The 15,112-nt window shown below is 38.0% G+C and overlaps 1 protein-coding gene across 2 annotated transcripts in view; it reads right to left on the bottom strand.

Moving 5' to 3' along the window:
* Positions 1-208: 208 nt before the first annotated feature.
* The window catches only part of BMP5 (bone morphogenetic protein 5), a 62,010-nt gene continuing 47,106 nt past the window's right edge, over positions 209-15,112 (bottom strand). For both annotated transcript variants that reach the window (XM_056344439.1, XM_056344440.1), the window contains 3 exons: positions 8,096-8,172; positions 6,169-6,279; positions 209-2,542 (listed from right to left, as the gene is read on the bottom strand). In XM_056344439.1, the coding sequence (XP_056200414.1) occupies positions 2,393-2,542; positions 6,169-6,279; positions 8,096-8,172 (338 nt within the window). In that variant the 3' untranslated portion in view covers positions 209-2,392. The remainder of the gene's footprint in view (positions 2,543-6,168; positions 6,280-8,095; positions 8,173-15,112) is intronic.

Here is a 15,112-nt window from a genome sequence, read left to right as displayed (position 1 = left end):
TGATTTTTATTAATAGTGTAGATGGTTCACCAGCTGCAGTTAAGTAACAGTACAAAAGTAATTTTGCAAAACGTCTGTACTAAGAAATGAACTGCAACAAAATCTATCCATAATTATTGGTGATCTCATGCTTTTACCTTTAAAAGAATATATGACGTCAGTGTCATTTTGTCACGTGTCTCAAAAGCAAAATCACAGCAAAATAAAATAGTATTACAGGTTTATTATGTCTCAAAATATAGGAATATATTACAACAGCATATTTTAAAGAACAATATAACAATAATCTTCAGTTTCTTATTCTCAAAATGGTACACCATTATTTAAAAATATATTACTTAATGTACCCAAAATGTAGCTTCTATCAGATTCCATATAGAATAAATTGAGTTCAAAAAAGCATATCCACCTACCCATTTTATACCGAAACCATTAAATTTTTTGAAGACAACCCAGGAATCTCACTGTTCCGCAATGGTAATTCATTTGGAGACATTGGATTTTGCTATACACCCTTGTGCATGAACTGCAGCTAAATGTAGATATGTAGGTAATGTCAGTATAAAATAGAGATGGAAGTGTAAAATGGAACGGCTGTATTGGGGGAAAGAGGTCCCAAGACTGAAATCAGGACTGTTATTTAAAAAAAAACACCTGTATGCATTAAAAGGATTTATGTATTACTCCAATAGCAAAATAAAATAAATTAGTTTCTGCAAAAAACGATAGTTGCACATTCACATGCATACACACAGTCACACACACACGCTGATTTTATCAGTCTGTAATAATCTGAGTTTTATGAAATATGTTTTAAATAACCGGAGAAGTCAGAGTTTACATGAATAGATTGTCTAAGGAGAAATTGATATGTTCATTTTTTAATAACTATTCATTTTTTAACAACTCTCTGAGAACTGTTTAAGTGAAGCATTTTGAATCAAGGCAACTCATGATAAAAGCATATATTGTAATCAGCCACGTAATAAAGAGAAAACAGAGTTTGTATTTTCCCATTTTCATAACACTGAAACAAAGGGATGTCCAAAGACATTACATGTGGTTAATTCAAAATAAACATATGGGTATTGGTGCTGAGAATGATAATCTGGAATTAGTTGTTCAATTCACAACCGCAGGATTTCATATGAGGCCAAAAATTTAGGGAGATTAAAAATTATGGATATGGTTTTAAGAATTATTACAGTTACGATAGTTAATGCTAAAAAAAAGGAAAGATATCCCATCTTAAGCCTCATGATTTAAACCAATCTCCACCTGATAGAAAAGCAGGTGGGTTGGCAAGTAGGCTGCAAATTACCCAATGGCTCATTATGAAAGGTGTTTTTCATTGCCTGAAAACAACCATCAGGGACAAGATTTTTGATTAAGCAGGTGGCAACTGCTACCTCCCCCATGCCTTCCCTCGCAGGCTCAGAAAACACATCCAAAAAGTGGGAGCTAAATAAAGCAAAGCCCTTCCATACCCTGTCCTCTGTATATTTTGTGTATACATTAATTTGTGTATATAATGGGAAGGTTGTGTGGGTTTTTTGTTTGATTTTTACCTTGTGCTGTTATTATAAAGATATTTGCCAGAGCAGTGTAATAGGTAATAGACTGATATGATTTGAGGTAAGAATGTTGTAGTTCAATTTCTAGTGTTAACTTGGAAAGTCATAGAGGCGAGAGTGTCTCCATAGAATTCCTGTAGCTTTGAGCCTCTTGCAAACTGCAGCTCACAAGCCAAGAAGTAACATACTCCTCCAGTTACACTCATCTTGTTAAAGAAAATAGTTATGACAATTATGTGCAATCTTTTCACTTCTGTTTTCTATCTACTATTTATTTACTTAAGCACTGTTCAATATTTCACTTTTTCTAATGGAGCACAACTTCTAAAAGAAAAAACACGTTTAGTCAAGCAGTTTTGTTTAGTTTTTTTTCTGTGCCTTTTTCTAAATAAATACCCCGCCACAGTTTCCATTGGCACAATATGACCAAATGTATTTTAGTTTCTTTAACAATACGAAGCTGTTACAGAAGTTCTGGACTTTCTACCTTTAAAAAAAAATCTATACAAGGTCTTTAGTTTAAAGTAGTGAAATGAAATTAAATAGATTCCAGTATGGTCAACTGAAAAATTAGTTTGTGAAGTTCTACTGCATAGTGAGGTGACCCATAAAATAAATGGTTCTGAAATTTTGCTCATACAGAAGAAACGATATACTTTTAAATAAATAAGAGCTACTATATACATTATACTGTACATTTAAATGAGAGATGACATGAAATGGAATAAATTTAGGCCTGCCTTGTCATCAGCAAGGCTTATATCTTGACTTTATTATAATTCTGAATAAACCCCTCTGCTTTAGATTATTTTTTTATTCTAGTGGCAGCCACATGAACGCACGACCATATTCCTGTATTTTTTTAAAATAACATTGGAACTGTCATCAAAGTAGAGCACAGAGATTGCATTCAGTTTTGTTGGTGCACAGCATGGCTTTGGTACATGATCAGGGAACATCAAGTGAACCTGAAAGACAGATAAATACATAGCTCATATATCAAACAGCAAGGTACAAGGACAACATCAGTGCAAAACATGTCTTTGCAGTTCAGAGAGGGCTGTGGTTACAGATTTTCCCCAGTTAGCAACTTTAAAGCAGAGCTTACCTCCAGAATGTTGCTCTGATTTCAATTGCTCAGGCAGAGTTATACAATAATAGAAGATGGGGAGATAAATGAGGAGGAGCAGCCAAGACACAAAGTTGGTTTTCAGATGAAATTTAGAAAAGAGTTGGAGTTAGGCAGCTGCTCAGGAAAACACTTAAACGTGTTGTCAGTACCATCTCTGCTGAGGACAGTGCTTAAAATGAAGCACAGGCTCAAGTCCCAGGTCTCACCGGGACCCCAGCACGTGCTGAAATGCTTTCCTGTGTCAGGGTCTCAGTGTGGGGGAAAGTCTGCTGCAGACAGCAAAGGCTGTGCAGGCAAAGGCTCATACTGAAATTGTTTTCAGCCTGTGAAATGGTAAGATGTGCGTTCTCAGACAGCATGAGTGCATTTTAAAGTCTTATCTAGGTATCCGTGTATCCAATTCTACTTCCACTGAAGTCAAAATTAATTCGTAATCTGGGTGCCAGCTGGACAGAAGGTTTGGGGAAAGGACTGAGGCAGAGGCGGCTTTATGTTCACTAGGCTGAAATATATCAATGAAAGGTTAAAAAGAAGGAAAAGGGTTTTGAACAGTATCCCAGAGTGAACAAGATCTAGTGGAAATATCTGAAAATGGGGGAAATACAAGTTCTTTGTACTTGAAAGAAGGTTGGATGTAATATTCTACACATGCCGAAGACTTGGAAACTGGGGAGGACAGAATAAAGGGAGTTGTAATAGAGAGGGCAAGAGATTATTAAGGCATGGATGAAAACTTCAGCAGTAATAGGTTTCATTTGTATGTTAAGTCTTTGTAAATCTGTTAGAGCCATCTGTCTTGCAGTGATATAAGCCCAGAGCCTTTGCCAGACAACAGAGAACAGTCTATCAGGAAACGATTTTTACATAACTGTTACCATGAGAAGGTCTTTTGAAATGAGCAATAATAAATCCTGAAGTAGCAGTTTAGTAATGGTTTAGACACACATTTAAAAACAGTTTAACAAATGAATAGCAAAGCACTGGAGGAAAGAATGACTGTGCCTTCTCTAGGCAGATGTTTGCCCTGCCATAACTCCTGGTCCCACCAGCCTCTGCCACCCCGGCTGGGAGCTCCATGGACCTGCTAGCCCCACATGACAGTAACGCTCACAGCATTTTCAAGAGTGAGCCTGAAAGTCAGTGCGAGTCAACCTGTTGATCCACTGACTTGCAGGACCAAGAGGTCAGTGCTACTCCAGCACCTGTTCTGAGAGTGCTGGGAAGTGAGGGAGGAGAGGAAAGTTTATATCATTCATTAAATGCAGTCTGTCTGGTATTTATATGCACCTATATTGTCTGTCTGCCTAAGTTCAGTCTCAGAAAAAGAAGAGAGAGAGAGGTACTGGCCCAGCATTTCTGCTATTCTTGTTACAAAAGAAAGAAAAAAAAAGTTAGTAAAGTTTGGAGGGGTACCAAGGAACAATCACTTCCCAACCCAAAGAGTGGGCTTTTTTAGAATGGTGTAATCAGTATGGCTGGGAGATGATTACATTTGGATTAGGGTGGGGTGTATGAATAATTGTTTCCCAAGCCATCCCCATGTGCACACCTTGTGTAAATCTGAATTTCGTATAATTTAAACCAGAAAGCATTCAACTACTGTTATCTCATCTAATTTATGTGCAGTTAAAATTTAATTAGCCTCATGCTTTTTGGCTGCACAACTGTATGCATATATAGTACATGCAGAGGGAGGCACACAATTCCAAAAAGGCCATAAAAAGGGGGAAAATTTAAGTATACAATTTAAAAAATAGGAAAACCTAAACAAACTTCTTAACAATGGGAAATGACCCTTTTTTGTAAAGTATAGACACACAAGAGAAGGTAGCACTGGGCCACTTCTTCTTTAACAGTTAATAATTGCAGGGGGGAACTCTAACCTGGGGATCTCACTGATATTGGCAACTTTTCTGGGCAATGTTTGCATAATGCTAAACTATTCTTTTGCTGACCTATTTCTTTTCAGCTCAGTACTGCATATATGCTGTTCCTCGTCTCCTAGGCACATTGCTCGGTTCCTTGCCAACTGGCATTTGCTGTTCCCTTTCACCTGAACCCCTTACCACGCTCCTATTTATTTTCAGTCTCTGACATTTCCCCTGCTTTTTGTAAATCTTGCTGACTCGAATTCTGGTATAGAGGAATAATGTTGCATTGGTGGCTGGACTTGGAGAAGGTGCATACATGAAAATTTGAATGTATAGGAAAAGGTCTCAGCGCATGGTGAGGTTTTAAAACTGACTCTTTCATGTCGAAATACTTGTCATTTTAAGACACACAATTTGTTTTCTATCAGAAAGAAATAAAACTGTTTGGTTTGTTTTGTTTGTTTGTTTGTTTGTTTGTTTGTTTGTTTCTGGGACTTTTGGTGGGGGGGGTTGGTTTGGAGGTGGGGAGATCCCCAAGAGGGTAGTAGCTGCACTCATTCCTGAAAGGGAAAGATTTTTCAGGCCCAGATTTCTTTCTGTCAAAATCAAAGAAAAAGATTGCCAACCATGGACAGACTCATCATCATTGTCAGATGGTCAGGATACTTTCCAATCATCAGTTTAAATCAGAGGGAACCTTAAACCCATGTTTAACTAATTGCAGTTGAGTGCCTTGACCTTTCCAGAAACAAATTAAGGATGGCAACCCTTTCCTGTTCTGATTTTGTGTTCCCACTCTCTCCTTGTATATTATCTCTCATTTCTCTTCTTAATCATTCTGCTAATACTGGTGCTGTTCAGAGCCAGTTCTTCAGCTGGCATATGTGAAAATTCATGACCAGACATCAGATTTTCAGCATTACATTTAGGCGTATTCTAAAGGTCTTGATTTCTGTAGGTTTTCCTAGCCAGCTGCTTCAACTATCATCTTTTTGGCTGCTCCAGTTGATGCACAGGACTAACATAAGAGCTAGCAGAGGCAGAAAGCTGGCTGCAAATCTCCTTTTACATGTACCAGGCAGAGCAACAGATTCAAACACACATTTAAAAATTGCATTTGTTAGCCAGGCATGGCTGAACACAAGTTTCTTACATGCAAATGCATCTGCTTGCAAAACTTCACATTAAATTACACTATAAGTATCTCTGCCAGCAGTTGACAACAGAGGTCCACAGACTGGCCAAGTGTCAACATTTCTGGAAGGTATAGCATGTAGATGTTAACACAGAGTTTCAATAAGCTGAAAAAACCTCTTGGAAGTGGGACCAGGGGGCCCCTTTGTTTCTTGTCTACACAATTCTCCAGTATTATGACACAGTCTTCTCATGTGTTACTACATTTGAAATGGAAGAGAAACACCTTCCACACAGATCACTCTGGACAGTTCATCCTCTTTCTAGCATAATCATCAAAGCACGTCTTTGAAATGGGTTATAATTTATGCATAAATAATCAAACAGACGAGAGGAGACAGTCCCCATGCCCAGACACAACTGCAAACAGGCAACTACAACATCAGCAGAGGCATACCAGAGTCTGAACAATGGCGTGGTTTGTTGCATTCATGTGGGCATTGAGGGGGAAAGAACACTCTCCATCACAGTAAAACGCAGCATAGCCTTCTGGCGCAATAATCCAATCCTAAAACAAGAAGAAATAAACCCACTCAATTATTTATTTTTTCTCACTCATAGAATTTAAAACTATATTAAACTAACTAAGATTTGTCCAAGGACAAAATGAACCTCAGGATGTGGCATGTTAATTTTTTTTTTGACAAAAAAATAAGTATTTGCTTTCTTCATGCACAATTCAGATGAAATGTAAGTTAAACTTAGAAATCTGTAGTGAATACCAACTAATGAGGCTACAAGGGGGATTAAAGGTCCAAATACATTAATCAGAATACTTTTCTTCCCAGATCAAAAATCTGAAGCACTTCATGGTGCAAAAAATGGTAGTTAAAATGCATCCTCTTTCTTCACCATACTCAATACCATTAATTGTATTGTTGCGTGAGACTGAAGGTTGCTAGAGATTACCCATTGGAATGTCACTGAATCATGAATTTTGAGTATTTCTAGCAACACAGGATGGGGAAAAGAGGGAAAATATTTTAAATGTTAATGAAAGCTATGTGTTTAGTTTGCTGAATTCCTCCTTTGGCAGGCAAAGGTAATGGAGGTGCTGTGGGAAAGGCAGAGAGGATTAAGTACCTACTTCTTGGGTTTTGTTTCTTTTTATCTCATTTCACTCTGAGTTTTGCTGGTCAAATATTGTACAGTGTAGCTTTGGATTTCCAAATGAAACTTTGGATTCTGCAAGTATTTTTTTGGGGAAAAAAAAAAATCATTCTTTTCTCTATGGCCACCTTGAATGACTGATCTGAGACCCTTGCCCATCTTGGGGTATATCAGAATTACTGTTTCAAAAACTGAAAAAACTGTTGATACCTGGAAAATTCTGTGATGTACAGAGAGATAATGACTCATTTGTTCCATAGCTTGCATTCAACCCAATCCCACAAGCCTGCTCTGTGGCCGTGGACAGTGTTATTATGCTCTGCAGACTTGGGTAAACAGTCTCAACCTACTTCTTCAGGCTGCTGTGAGTACAAATATACTACAAAATACCAGGCAGAGTAATGAGGGCATATGGGAATCTGAGCTAGCTATGTAAAGGATGAACTGGCACTAAAGAGATAGCACACTTTTTCTCCTCATAGACTTGTTCTGCTCCTGGAGAATTGTTTTAAAATAATTCAGAGAAATGTGAAATGCACAGCCATCTCTCAGTTCTTACCTACATATGCAATATGTCTAGGTTATAGGTTGCTGATGGCCTTCTTGTTCTTTCTTTATAGAGAGCTCCTTGCTTTCTGGAAAAAAAACCTAGATTGATCTCTATTTTCTTTTCTCATAATGCCCTGCCTCTTTACAACCTTTTACTGTAAGTACTTTTTTTTTGTTACTGTATAGCAGGATGAGTTTTCCCCAGAAATGATATAAACTTAGCTATGGTGTTATAAAGAACAATGAGCACTGATCCAAGCTGTAGTTCCCTACAGATCCTACCCCAGTGAAATCTCTCTGACCTGCAGTAGACAGCACTGAACCAGGGAGACTTCAAATGCAAATTTCAGAAGTTAATTGCTCAGCCTGAGTATTTTGGTTTCATCTACTGCAAATCTGTTCATATTTTGAGTAATAGTTCAGATTTATCTTTATGTGAATGAATCCAGATTGTAAAGCCAGTAATGTATGCAAACTCTGAAAGAACAGCAACCAAAAAAGGTAAAGAGATAGTGATAGGGTTTAATTACAAAATGCATTTAAAGAATCTGTCTCTCATCAGTGAAATACCAATTACCATGAAGAAAATAGACTGTAAATAATGGGTGTCTGTAAAGCAGATTGTCCCAATTTGAACTGATGGGAAGCAGCATTTATAATCATACCTGCCATCCTAAGTCTCGGAAACTCACGTAAAGTTCATGTTTCTTACATGCTTGCTTTTGCTCGCTCGTGTTATAATCTACAGGGGAAAAAAATTTTGTTTAGAAGCATTGCTAGAACCAACAAGTTTTAGCTATTTTGAAGCTCCTGAGCAAACTGTACAAAGGAATGGAACAAGCATACTGTCATTTATATTCCTAGGGTTAGTTGTAAAGGCAGCGTAAACTTGGAAATGCAGAATCAGCAGTGTCAGCCTCATACAATTTGTGTACACACATGAAATGATGCAGTTAGCATTAAAGGAAACAGGTTTGCTAGGTATCTGTTTGCTGGCTAGCTAGGTAACAACTCTGATAATATGTACGCATGTAATCAAAGGAGAACAAGTGACAGCCTGATCCAAGACATGGGGAAGTCATCTGTATGTTGGCACAAGTTTAACTGCCAGGTAAAGAAAATAGCCCAATTCAAAACATAAGTTAGCAATGATAAAAATTGTCCTGAAACAAAGAATTTCCAAAATTCTGTTATTTAAGCATTAGCACATATTATACTCCTTCATTTTTTACCATATTTTCTGGAAGTGTTCACCACTTAACGATCTTTAGTTGGTAATACTAACGTAAACAAGTAGACTAAAGGATGCTTTTTAAAGGCCTGATCATTTCTGTACTGTCAGAGATGTGGAAGGATAGGAAGACACAGAGAACCTTCGATACATCCCTCCCAGGACAATTTTAATCCTGGAAAAAATCTAGTACATGTTCCTTACTGTCCCTGAGTAACAGGAAAGGAAGGGGCATGCCTTCACCACATCAGCACCCCAGAGTTGGTTTATAGTGCCATCAGTGATGCATGTGATGGAGCAGGGAGGGCAGGCTGTGTCCTCTGGTCCATTTCAAGAGTGCTCAAAGTGGCTTTTTTGGACCAAAATAACCATTCTGGCAGAACAACAATAAACCCCAATGTCGGCTGAAATTCACAATAAAACAAACAAAAAACAAACAAGACACTGAAAAAAGTAACAAATCTTCATTTTCAGGAATAGAATTATTTTTTTAGGAAGTTTTTTTGACATTAAAAGACTTGAACTTCGGATGGGAAGATCTCTATTGAAAAATTAAGAGCGAAGCCTTTTTCACATAAAATGAAAGGAAGGGAGTTCTACAGTCTGTGAGATGAACTGTTGTAGTGCTTCACTATCCTTGCAGAAAACTCTTCCAAATAGCTGGCCTAAAGGTGCTTTTCTGCAAATTTACCAACTGCTCCTTGACAGCTATCCTATTCTATACTATCTTTGCTTCCCTGGGTTTTCTTCGGTTTCTGTGTGTCTTTCTGAAGATATGACGGCCAAAATGGAACACAGTGTGAAATAGAAGGTTTCCCACAATTTCTGGATTATTTTCTAGCAGTATATCCCAGACCAGGAATTTTTCAGCAAAACTACACTGTCAAATGATCACTTTCAGATCCTTTTTTTAGGTACTCCAGCCTAGTCACATTAGGATTATGTTCCATTTATGCAAATCAGTGAATAAAGAACAGGTTGGGGGTAAGGAAGGTGATGAAAACTGCAACATGATGGGGATGCAGGAACCATGATATGGTAGAGTTAAAAGGTTCTGAGAGACTACCAAGATCAACAACAGCATTGCAAACCTGGGATTCAGAGAACAGATTTCAACTTGTTCAGAGATCTTCTTCACTTGATCTCATCACAGGCTAGCCTGGAGGGTGAAGGAGACCAGGAAGCTGGCTGATCTCTCAGGACAACCTCTGAGAGAAGCACAAGGTAAGTAAGTCCACTTTCATGTTCAGGTCAAGCAAGTACGGCACAAAGCCACTGTGGCTGAATAGGAAGCTTTTGACTGAGTTAAAATTCAAATAGGAAGTGAAATCAATGTGGAATCGTGATGAGCTACACAGAAATAATATAAACACATTGCCTGAACAGGCAGGGATGGATGTTAGGAAAGACAAAGCTTAGCTGGAGTTGAAACTTGTGAGGGGTGTGAAGGTCAACAAGAAGGACTTCTATAGGTATATTCATAGCAAAAAGAAACACTAAGAAAAATACAGATTCCCTATTCAGTAGGGCAGAGGACCTAGTGACAAGGACTCAGAACAGGTTAAGGTACTCAATGACTTCTTTGTTTTGTTTTTTACTGGCAAGATTTACCCTCAGGACTTTCAAGTCCCTGAGCCTAGTGACTGAAGCTCTAACCACAGTGATAGAGTCAGGATCCACTTAAGCAAACTGAAGATACACAAGTCCATGTGAGCAAAAGGGCCGAATTTCAAGGTGGGGAATGAGCTGACCAACATAACTGCAAAGTCATTTCCTGCCATTTTTGAGTGTTCATTGTGACGAGAGGATATTTCTGATGATTAAAAAATGGAAAATGTCACACCCATCTTTAAGAAGAGCAATGAGCTTAACCACAGTTTCTGGGAAGTCTGTGGAGCAAATTCTGCTGGAAGTTGTGTCTAGGTACATGAAGAACAAGGTGTTTGGGAAGAATCAGCACCAATTTACTAGTTCAAACTGTGCCTAACCAACCTGATTGTTTTCTGGGGTGACCTAACTAGCTTTCTGGGCTTTTGAAGAGCACTGGGTGTGTTCACTTTGCTTTTAAGAAGGTTTTTGATATGGTTTCCATAGTACTCTTAGAGACAGTTGGTCAAATATGGTTTGGATAGCTAAAGAATATAACGGGTGGAAACTTGGCTGGGCTGCTGGGCTTAAAGGGCTGTGGTGCAAAGTCCAGCTGGCAGCTGGTTACTAGTGATGTCCCTGAAGAATCAGTACTGGTGCCAGTACTGATTAATGTCTTTGTTAGTAACCTGGACAATAGAACAGTGTGCTCTCTGCAAGTTCACAGAGGATACCAGATCTGGGAGTAATGATCAATCATCCAAATTACCAATAAAATGTTGAACTGAATCAGATCCAGAAGAGACTTAGTGAGACATCATTCAAAACAGCCACCCAATTTTTACTCTTATTGGTAACATGTTTTTTGAATATGCTTTTTCTGTTGTTTGGTTTGGGTTTGGTTTGGGTTTTTTTGTTTTTGTTTTTGTTTTTTTGTTAAACAGGCTATGTACCTACTTTCTGTTGAATATACCTGAGCCCCAATATCTCTGCTGAAACTGTGTCAAAAGCTGTGCACAAGTCAAGATATATCAATTTTCAATACTAAATAACTTGTTCTAGTGCCACCAGAGATGTGAAGATAGTTTTTCTAAGCTATAATACCTCAAATCCTCATTCCTTTTTAAAGATGAATACTGCTTTCTTTCATATGGTATTTTCCTAGCCGTTCATGAACTGATTCTCAATGAAAGTCATTAAAGGTTCACCACAGCTAATTAGTTACCTGCTAGCAGCTCAGGTACTCTCAGTTACCCCAGGGCATGTAGAGTCAATATATACACCCACATCCTATGGGAGTCCTGTGTCTTTTTGGAGCAGCTAGTGGAAGCAAGGCAGGACATCCTAAGACATGAGTTTTCAAAAATCTGTATGCCTTTAATATAAGCAAACACTCTAAGTCATACTTTGTGCTGAGTTATTACTAATAATCTAGTATGTTCTGCATGTACATTAGAAGTAAGGTGAAGGGAGTGAAAAATAAAGGAACTTGAACTTAAAAAACATTGAACTGTGTTTCGTCGATCACTCTTCACAGGGATTTGTATATTGATTTTGATTAATATCAGTGCTCATAGGAGACAAATATTGAGCTTTTCTGTTTCATCTGTTAGTGGGAGTTTAAAATTCAGTCATACAGAATCCAAGTCACTGCAAAGAAACCTGTGACTGAAAAATGTGGGAAAGATATGAATATGAGAAAGTCAGGAAAGTCACAATCTGGTTTTAGATAACACCCAAGCAGGCAAACAAAAGAACTCTGAAGATTTTGCTTTTGTCAGTTTCCTCTCAGTCATGACATTCTCATATTTAAGAATGTGTACAGAAGTTTTAGCACCAGAATGTAACAGAAGTCCCTACAGTTAAAGGAGAAAGGCTGAATAATGAATATGTAAGTCATTGCATAGATGTCTTCATTGTCTGGATACTCTGAATTATTTCAATGTAGGTTAACCAGTGGTGGATGAGAAGTCACACCAGAACGCCTGATAAGATAATCTGTGTTTCATATGTAGACATATATTTGCAAACCATCTAATCCATACACCTATGAGGAAAATGAGACTCAGGCAAGTCTGTATTCCTTCCTCAAATTCTATCTTTCATATAAGGCAAATGTTGTGTGTAATGTAACATTTCATGTAAGTATCAAATGTGACATTTATAATAAGATCTGGTGCCAAGGATTCAATTTCATATACTGTAGCTTCAAGACCCGTATGCTTATTCTGTCAAGAATCAAACACGTAGGCTATTGTGACTAAGAAAACATTGTTCCTCAGCTATTCAGGGACTGCAGTTGGGGCCCAAACCCCTACATAGCAGAAAGAGCTGTGGAAGGAGGGCAAGAAAATCTGTAAGAAATTTAATTAGTTTCTTTGGTTTGTTTGTTTTTGGTTGTGTGTTGTTGGGTTTTTTTTCCCCAAGGGACATAAATACATATAGATAGGCCTATATATACTATCACAAAGTTCTGTGTTTTTAATTAATTAGTGTGACACCAGCCAACAAAATGCAGGAAATTTAGAATTAAGTATTGTTTTCTCACTGTATTTAAGCATTTTATCTCATTGGATTATGAACAAAAATTATGTAGCTTTGTTTCTGACCTTCCTGGTGTAAGTGGCTATTCAGTATTTAAATGTGGACATCCTCTAGTGCCCAATTACATTGTAACTCCTTTTAGAAGATGCTAAAAATAAATTTAGCCAGACTTTGTTTTAAGGAAGAATTATGTGATGTACTTTGGGAACACATTGCCTTTTCTTGATTTGTTTTCTTTATTTTTCCTTTTATCTATAGTTTGACAAAAATACAACTGGGTGAGTAATAAACAGTTCAATCATCTGTGCATAGCAGGCAGGTGGACTCTGAATGCTAATTTTAATTGTGTCTGTCTTTATACTGCGTTGAGGTCATCTTCTCTTGAAGTTCTTAGCAACACAGGGATGCTGACCTCAAATCTGTCAACAACTGCCCAGCTGTTATAATAACTGACACATATAGATTTTATTTTCTTGATGCTGTGTTTGTGTATAACTTCATGAATAATTAAAAACATGTGTTGTCCATTGGAAGGGAAGAACTGAGTCGCCTAGTGAGGCTTTCCTTTTGACATGCTGAGAATACAATAAAGCTAATTTCTCAAGGTCCAAGAACTCAGAAACAAGGCAAAAGAAAAAAAGGCAAGAGGCAAAATTAAGATGAAAAAAGGCAAGGGCAAAGGGAAGGAGAAAAAGAAAAAAAAAGAAAAGGAAAAGAGCTGGGGAAAACAAACAGAAAAGGAAGAAGAAAAAAGCAAGGAGAAAAGGAAGGCATGACTGTAATAAAGTTGGGATTGACTTACAGAGAGAAGTGTAATCAAAGCCTGTGAAACAGAAATGACAGCATACCTATCAGGGTCTGGCTACATAACCTCTGGTTATGTAGATGAGCATTTTTCACTGTCAGTGTCTGACTTCGATGCTGTAGATACAAGAGTATGGAACAAGCTTAAAAACAAGAACCTACATCACACAGTGACATTTGCCCATCACTGTGTCATTTATGTCATCGCTGTCTTGCATCAAGGGGTGAATGAGAATTTAATATCGTCTGTTGACAGCGTGCCATGAGGAAGATGATGGGCAGAATTCTTTGGGTTTTTCTGTGGTTTAAACATGAAGAGAAGAATTATAATTTTAAAGCACTGCTTATTATTGGAAGCTGTAGAGAACTAGGAGAATCAGCCTTCTCCCACAAGCCTGCAGGGATGCAGCATATGCTCCATTTTCTGGGTTGGTGAACAGGCGGAAAAGTGCATAGCTATTCCTTGATAACAGGTTCTTCTCATGGAAGGACTGTGTTCTGCAAAGATGCAAAGATCTGGGAAACAAGAATGTGTTCTCTATGCCTTTTTTGCACACTGGAGAATCTGGATAGAACCTGCACATTGCCTTTGTAGCCATCAGTGTGCTCATCTGCAGATTTTAATGAGTATTGTTGCAATAGTTATTAAAAAGTGTTTTGAAACACAGTGTGAAAAGTCCCATCACTGATCATTAATGATATCTAAATAAAAGGAGTTTGTTCATTTGTGATATGGAGACTATTGAGGCAAACTGCAAAGCAAGAGCATGGAAGCAAATCTGTCACGGTGCAGAAGCTACTGCTCCAAGCAGTTTTGCTTCAGAGGATATTGCTGTGTGAGGCTGTGGTTACATATCTGCCTTCAGCTTTACCACCTGTTCTAGCCTGCTCACATCTTGCTTCCTCCATGCCCAGTCAGAGGTCAACATCCCTGCCTTTAATGCAACTGCATGTGCAAATGCTTCTTAACCTAATTTTGTTTTAAAAGCATGGTGTTCTTGAACTATAGTCTTTTTTGATGGAGATCTGGCATGGGTCAACATATGTAGAGATGTACCTCTACACTTACGGAGACTGGGGAACGGAGACTGGGGGCTGAAAGAGGTTAGGAGAAAATTTGTTTCATAACGCACATTTCACGAGAGATGTTCTGATTTTTCTTGTTTTACAACAGCTCTAGAGCATGACTGCATGCACAGATGAGACTGACCAGTTTTGAGACATACAGACAGCTCTTCCTGAGGTAATTCTCATGCTGATGCAATTTGCTAGTGTGTAAGTTTGAGTTTTTCCCCGGTATAAACCAGCAGGGAGCTTGTGCTCAGCTTTCCTGCTATAATCACGAAGGCTTAACAAATCTTTTCAATTCTCATTTCCTCATGGACTAGAAAGATAGGTTTCAGTCTGAAAGTACGGTATTTATGTTGTGTGTACCGTGTACTTAGATGATTTCCCCTTCTCCCAAAGATGATTTCCCCTTCTCCCAAAATAATGTGATTCTCAAAAATAGCAGTCA

The sequence above is a fragment of the Falco biarmicus genome, chromosome 6 (assembly GCF_023638135.1).
Source record: "Falco biarmicus isolate bFalBia1 chromosome 6, bFalBia1.pri, whole genome shotgun sequence".
Taxonomy (NCBI): domain Eukaryota; kingdom Metazoa; phylum Chordata; class Aves; order Falconiformes; family Falconidae; genus Falco; species Falco biarmicus.
Note: the sequence above shows the minus strand (reverse complement) of the source record. Positions and strands in the feature narration are given on the sequence as shown.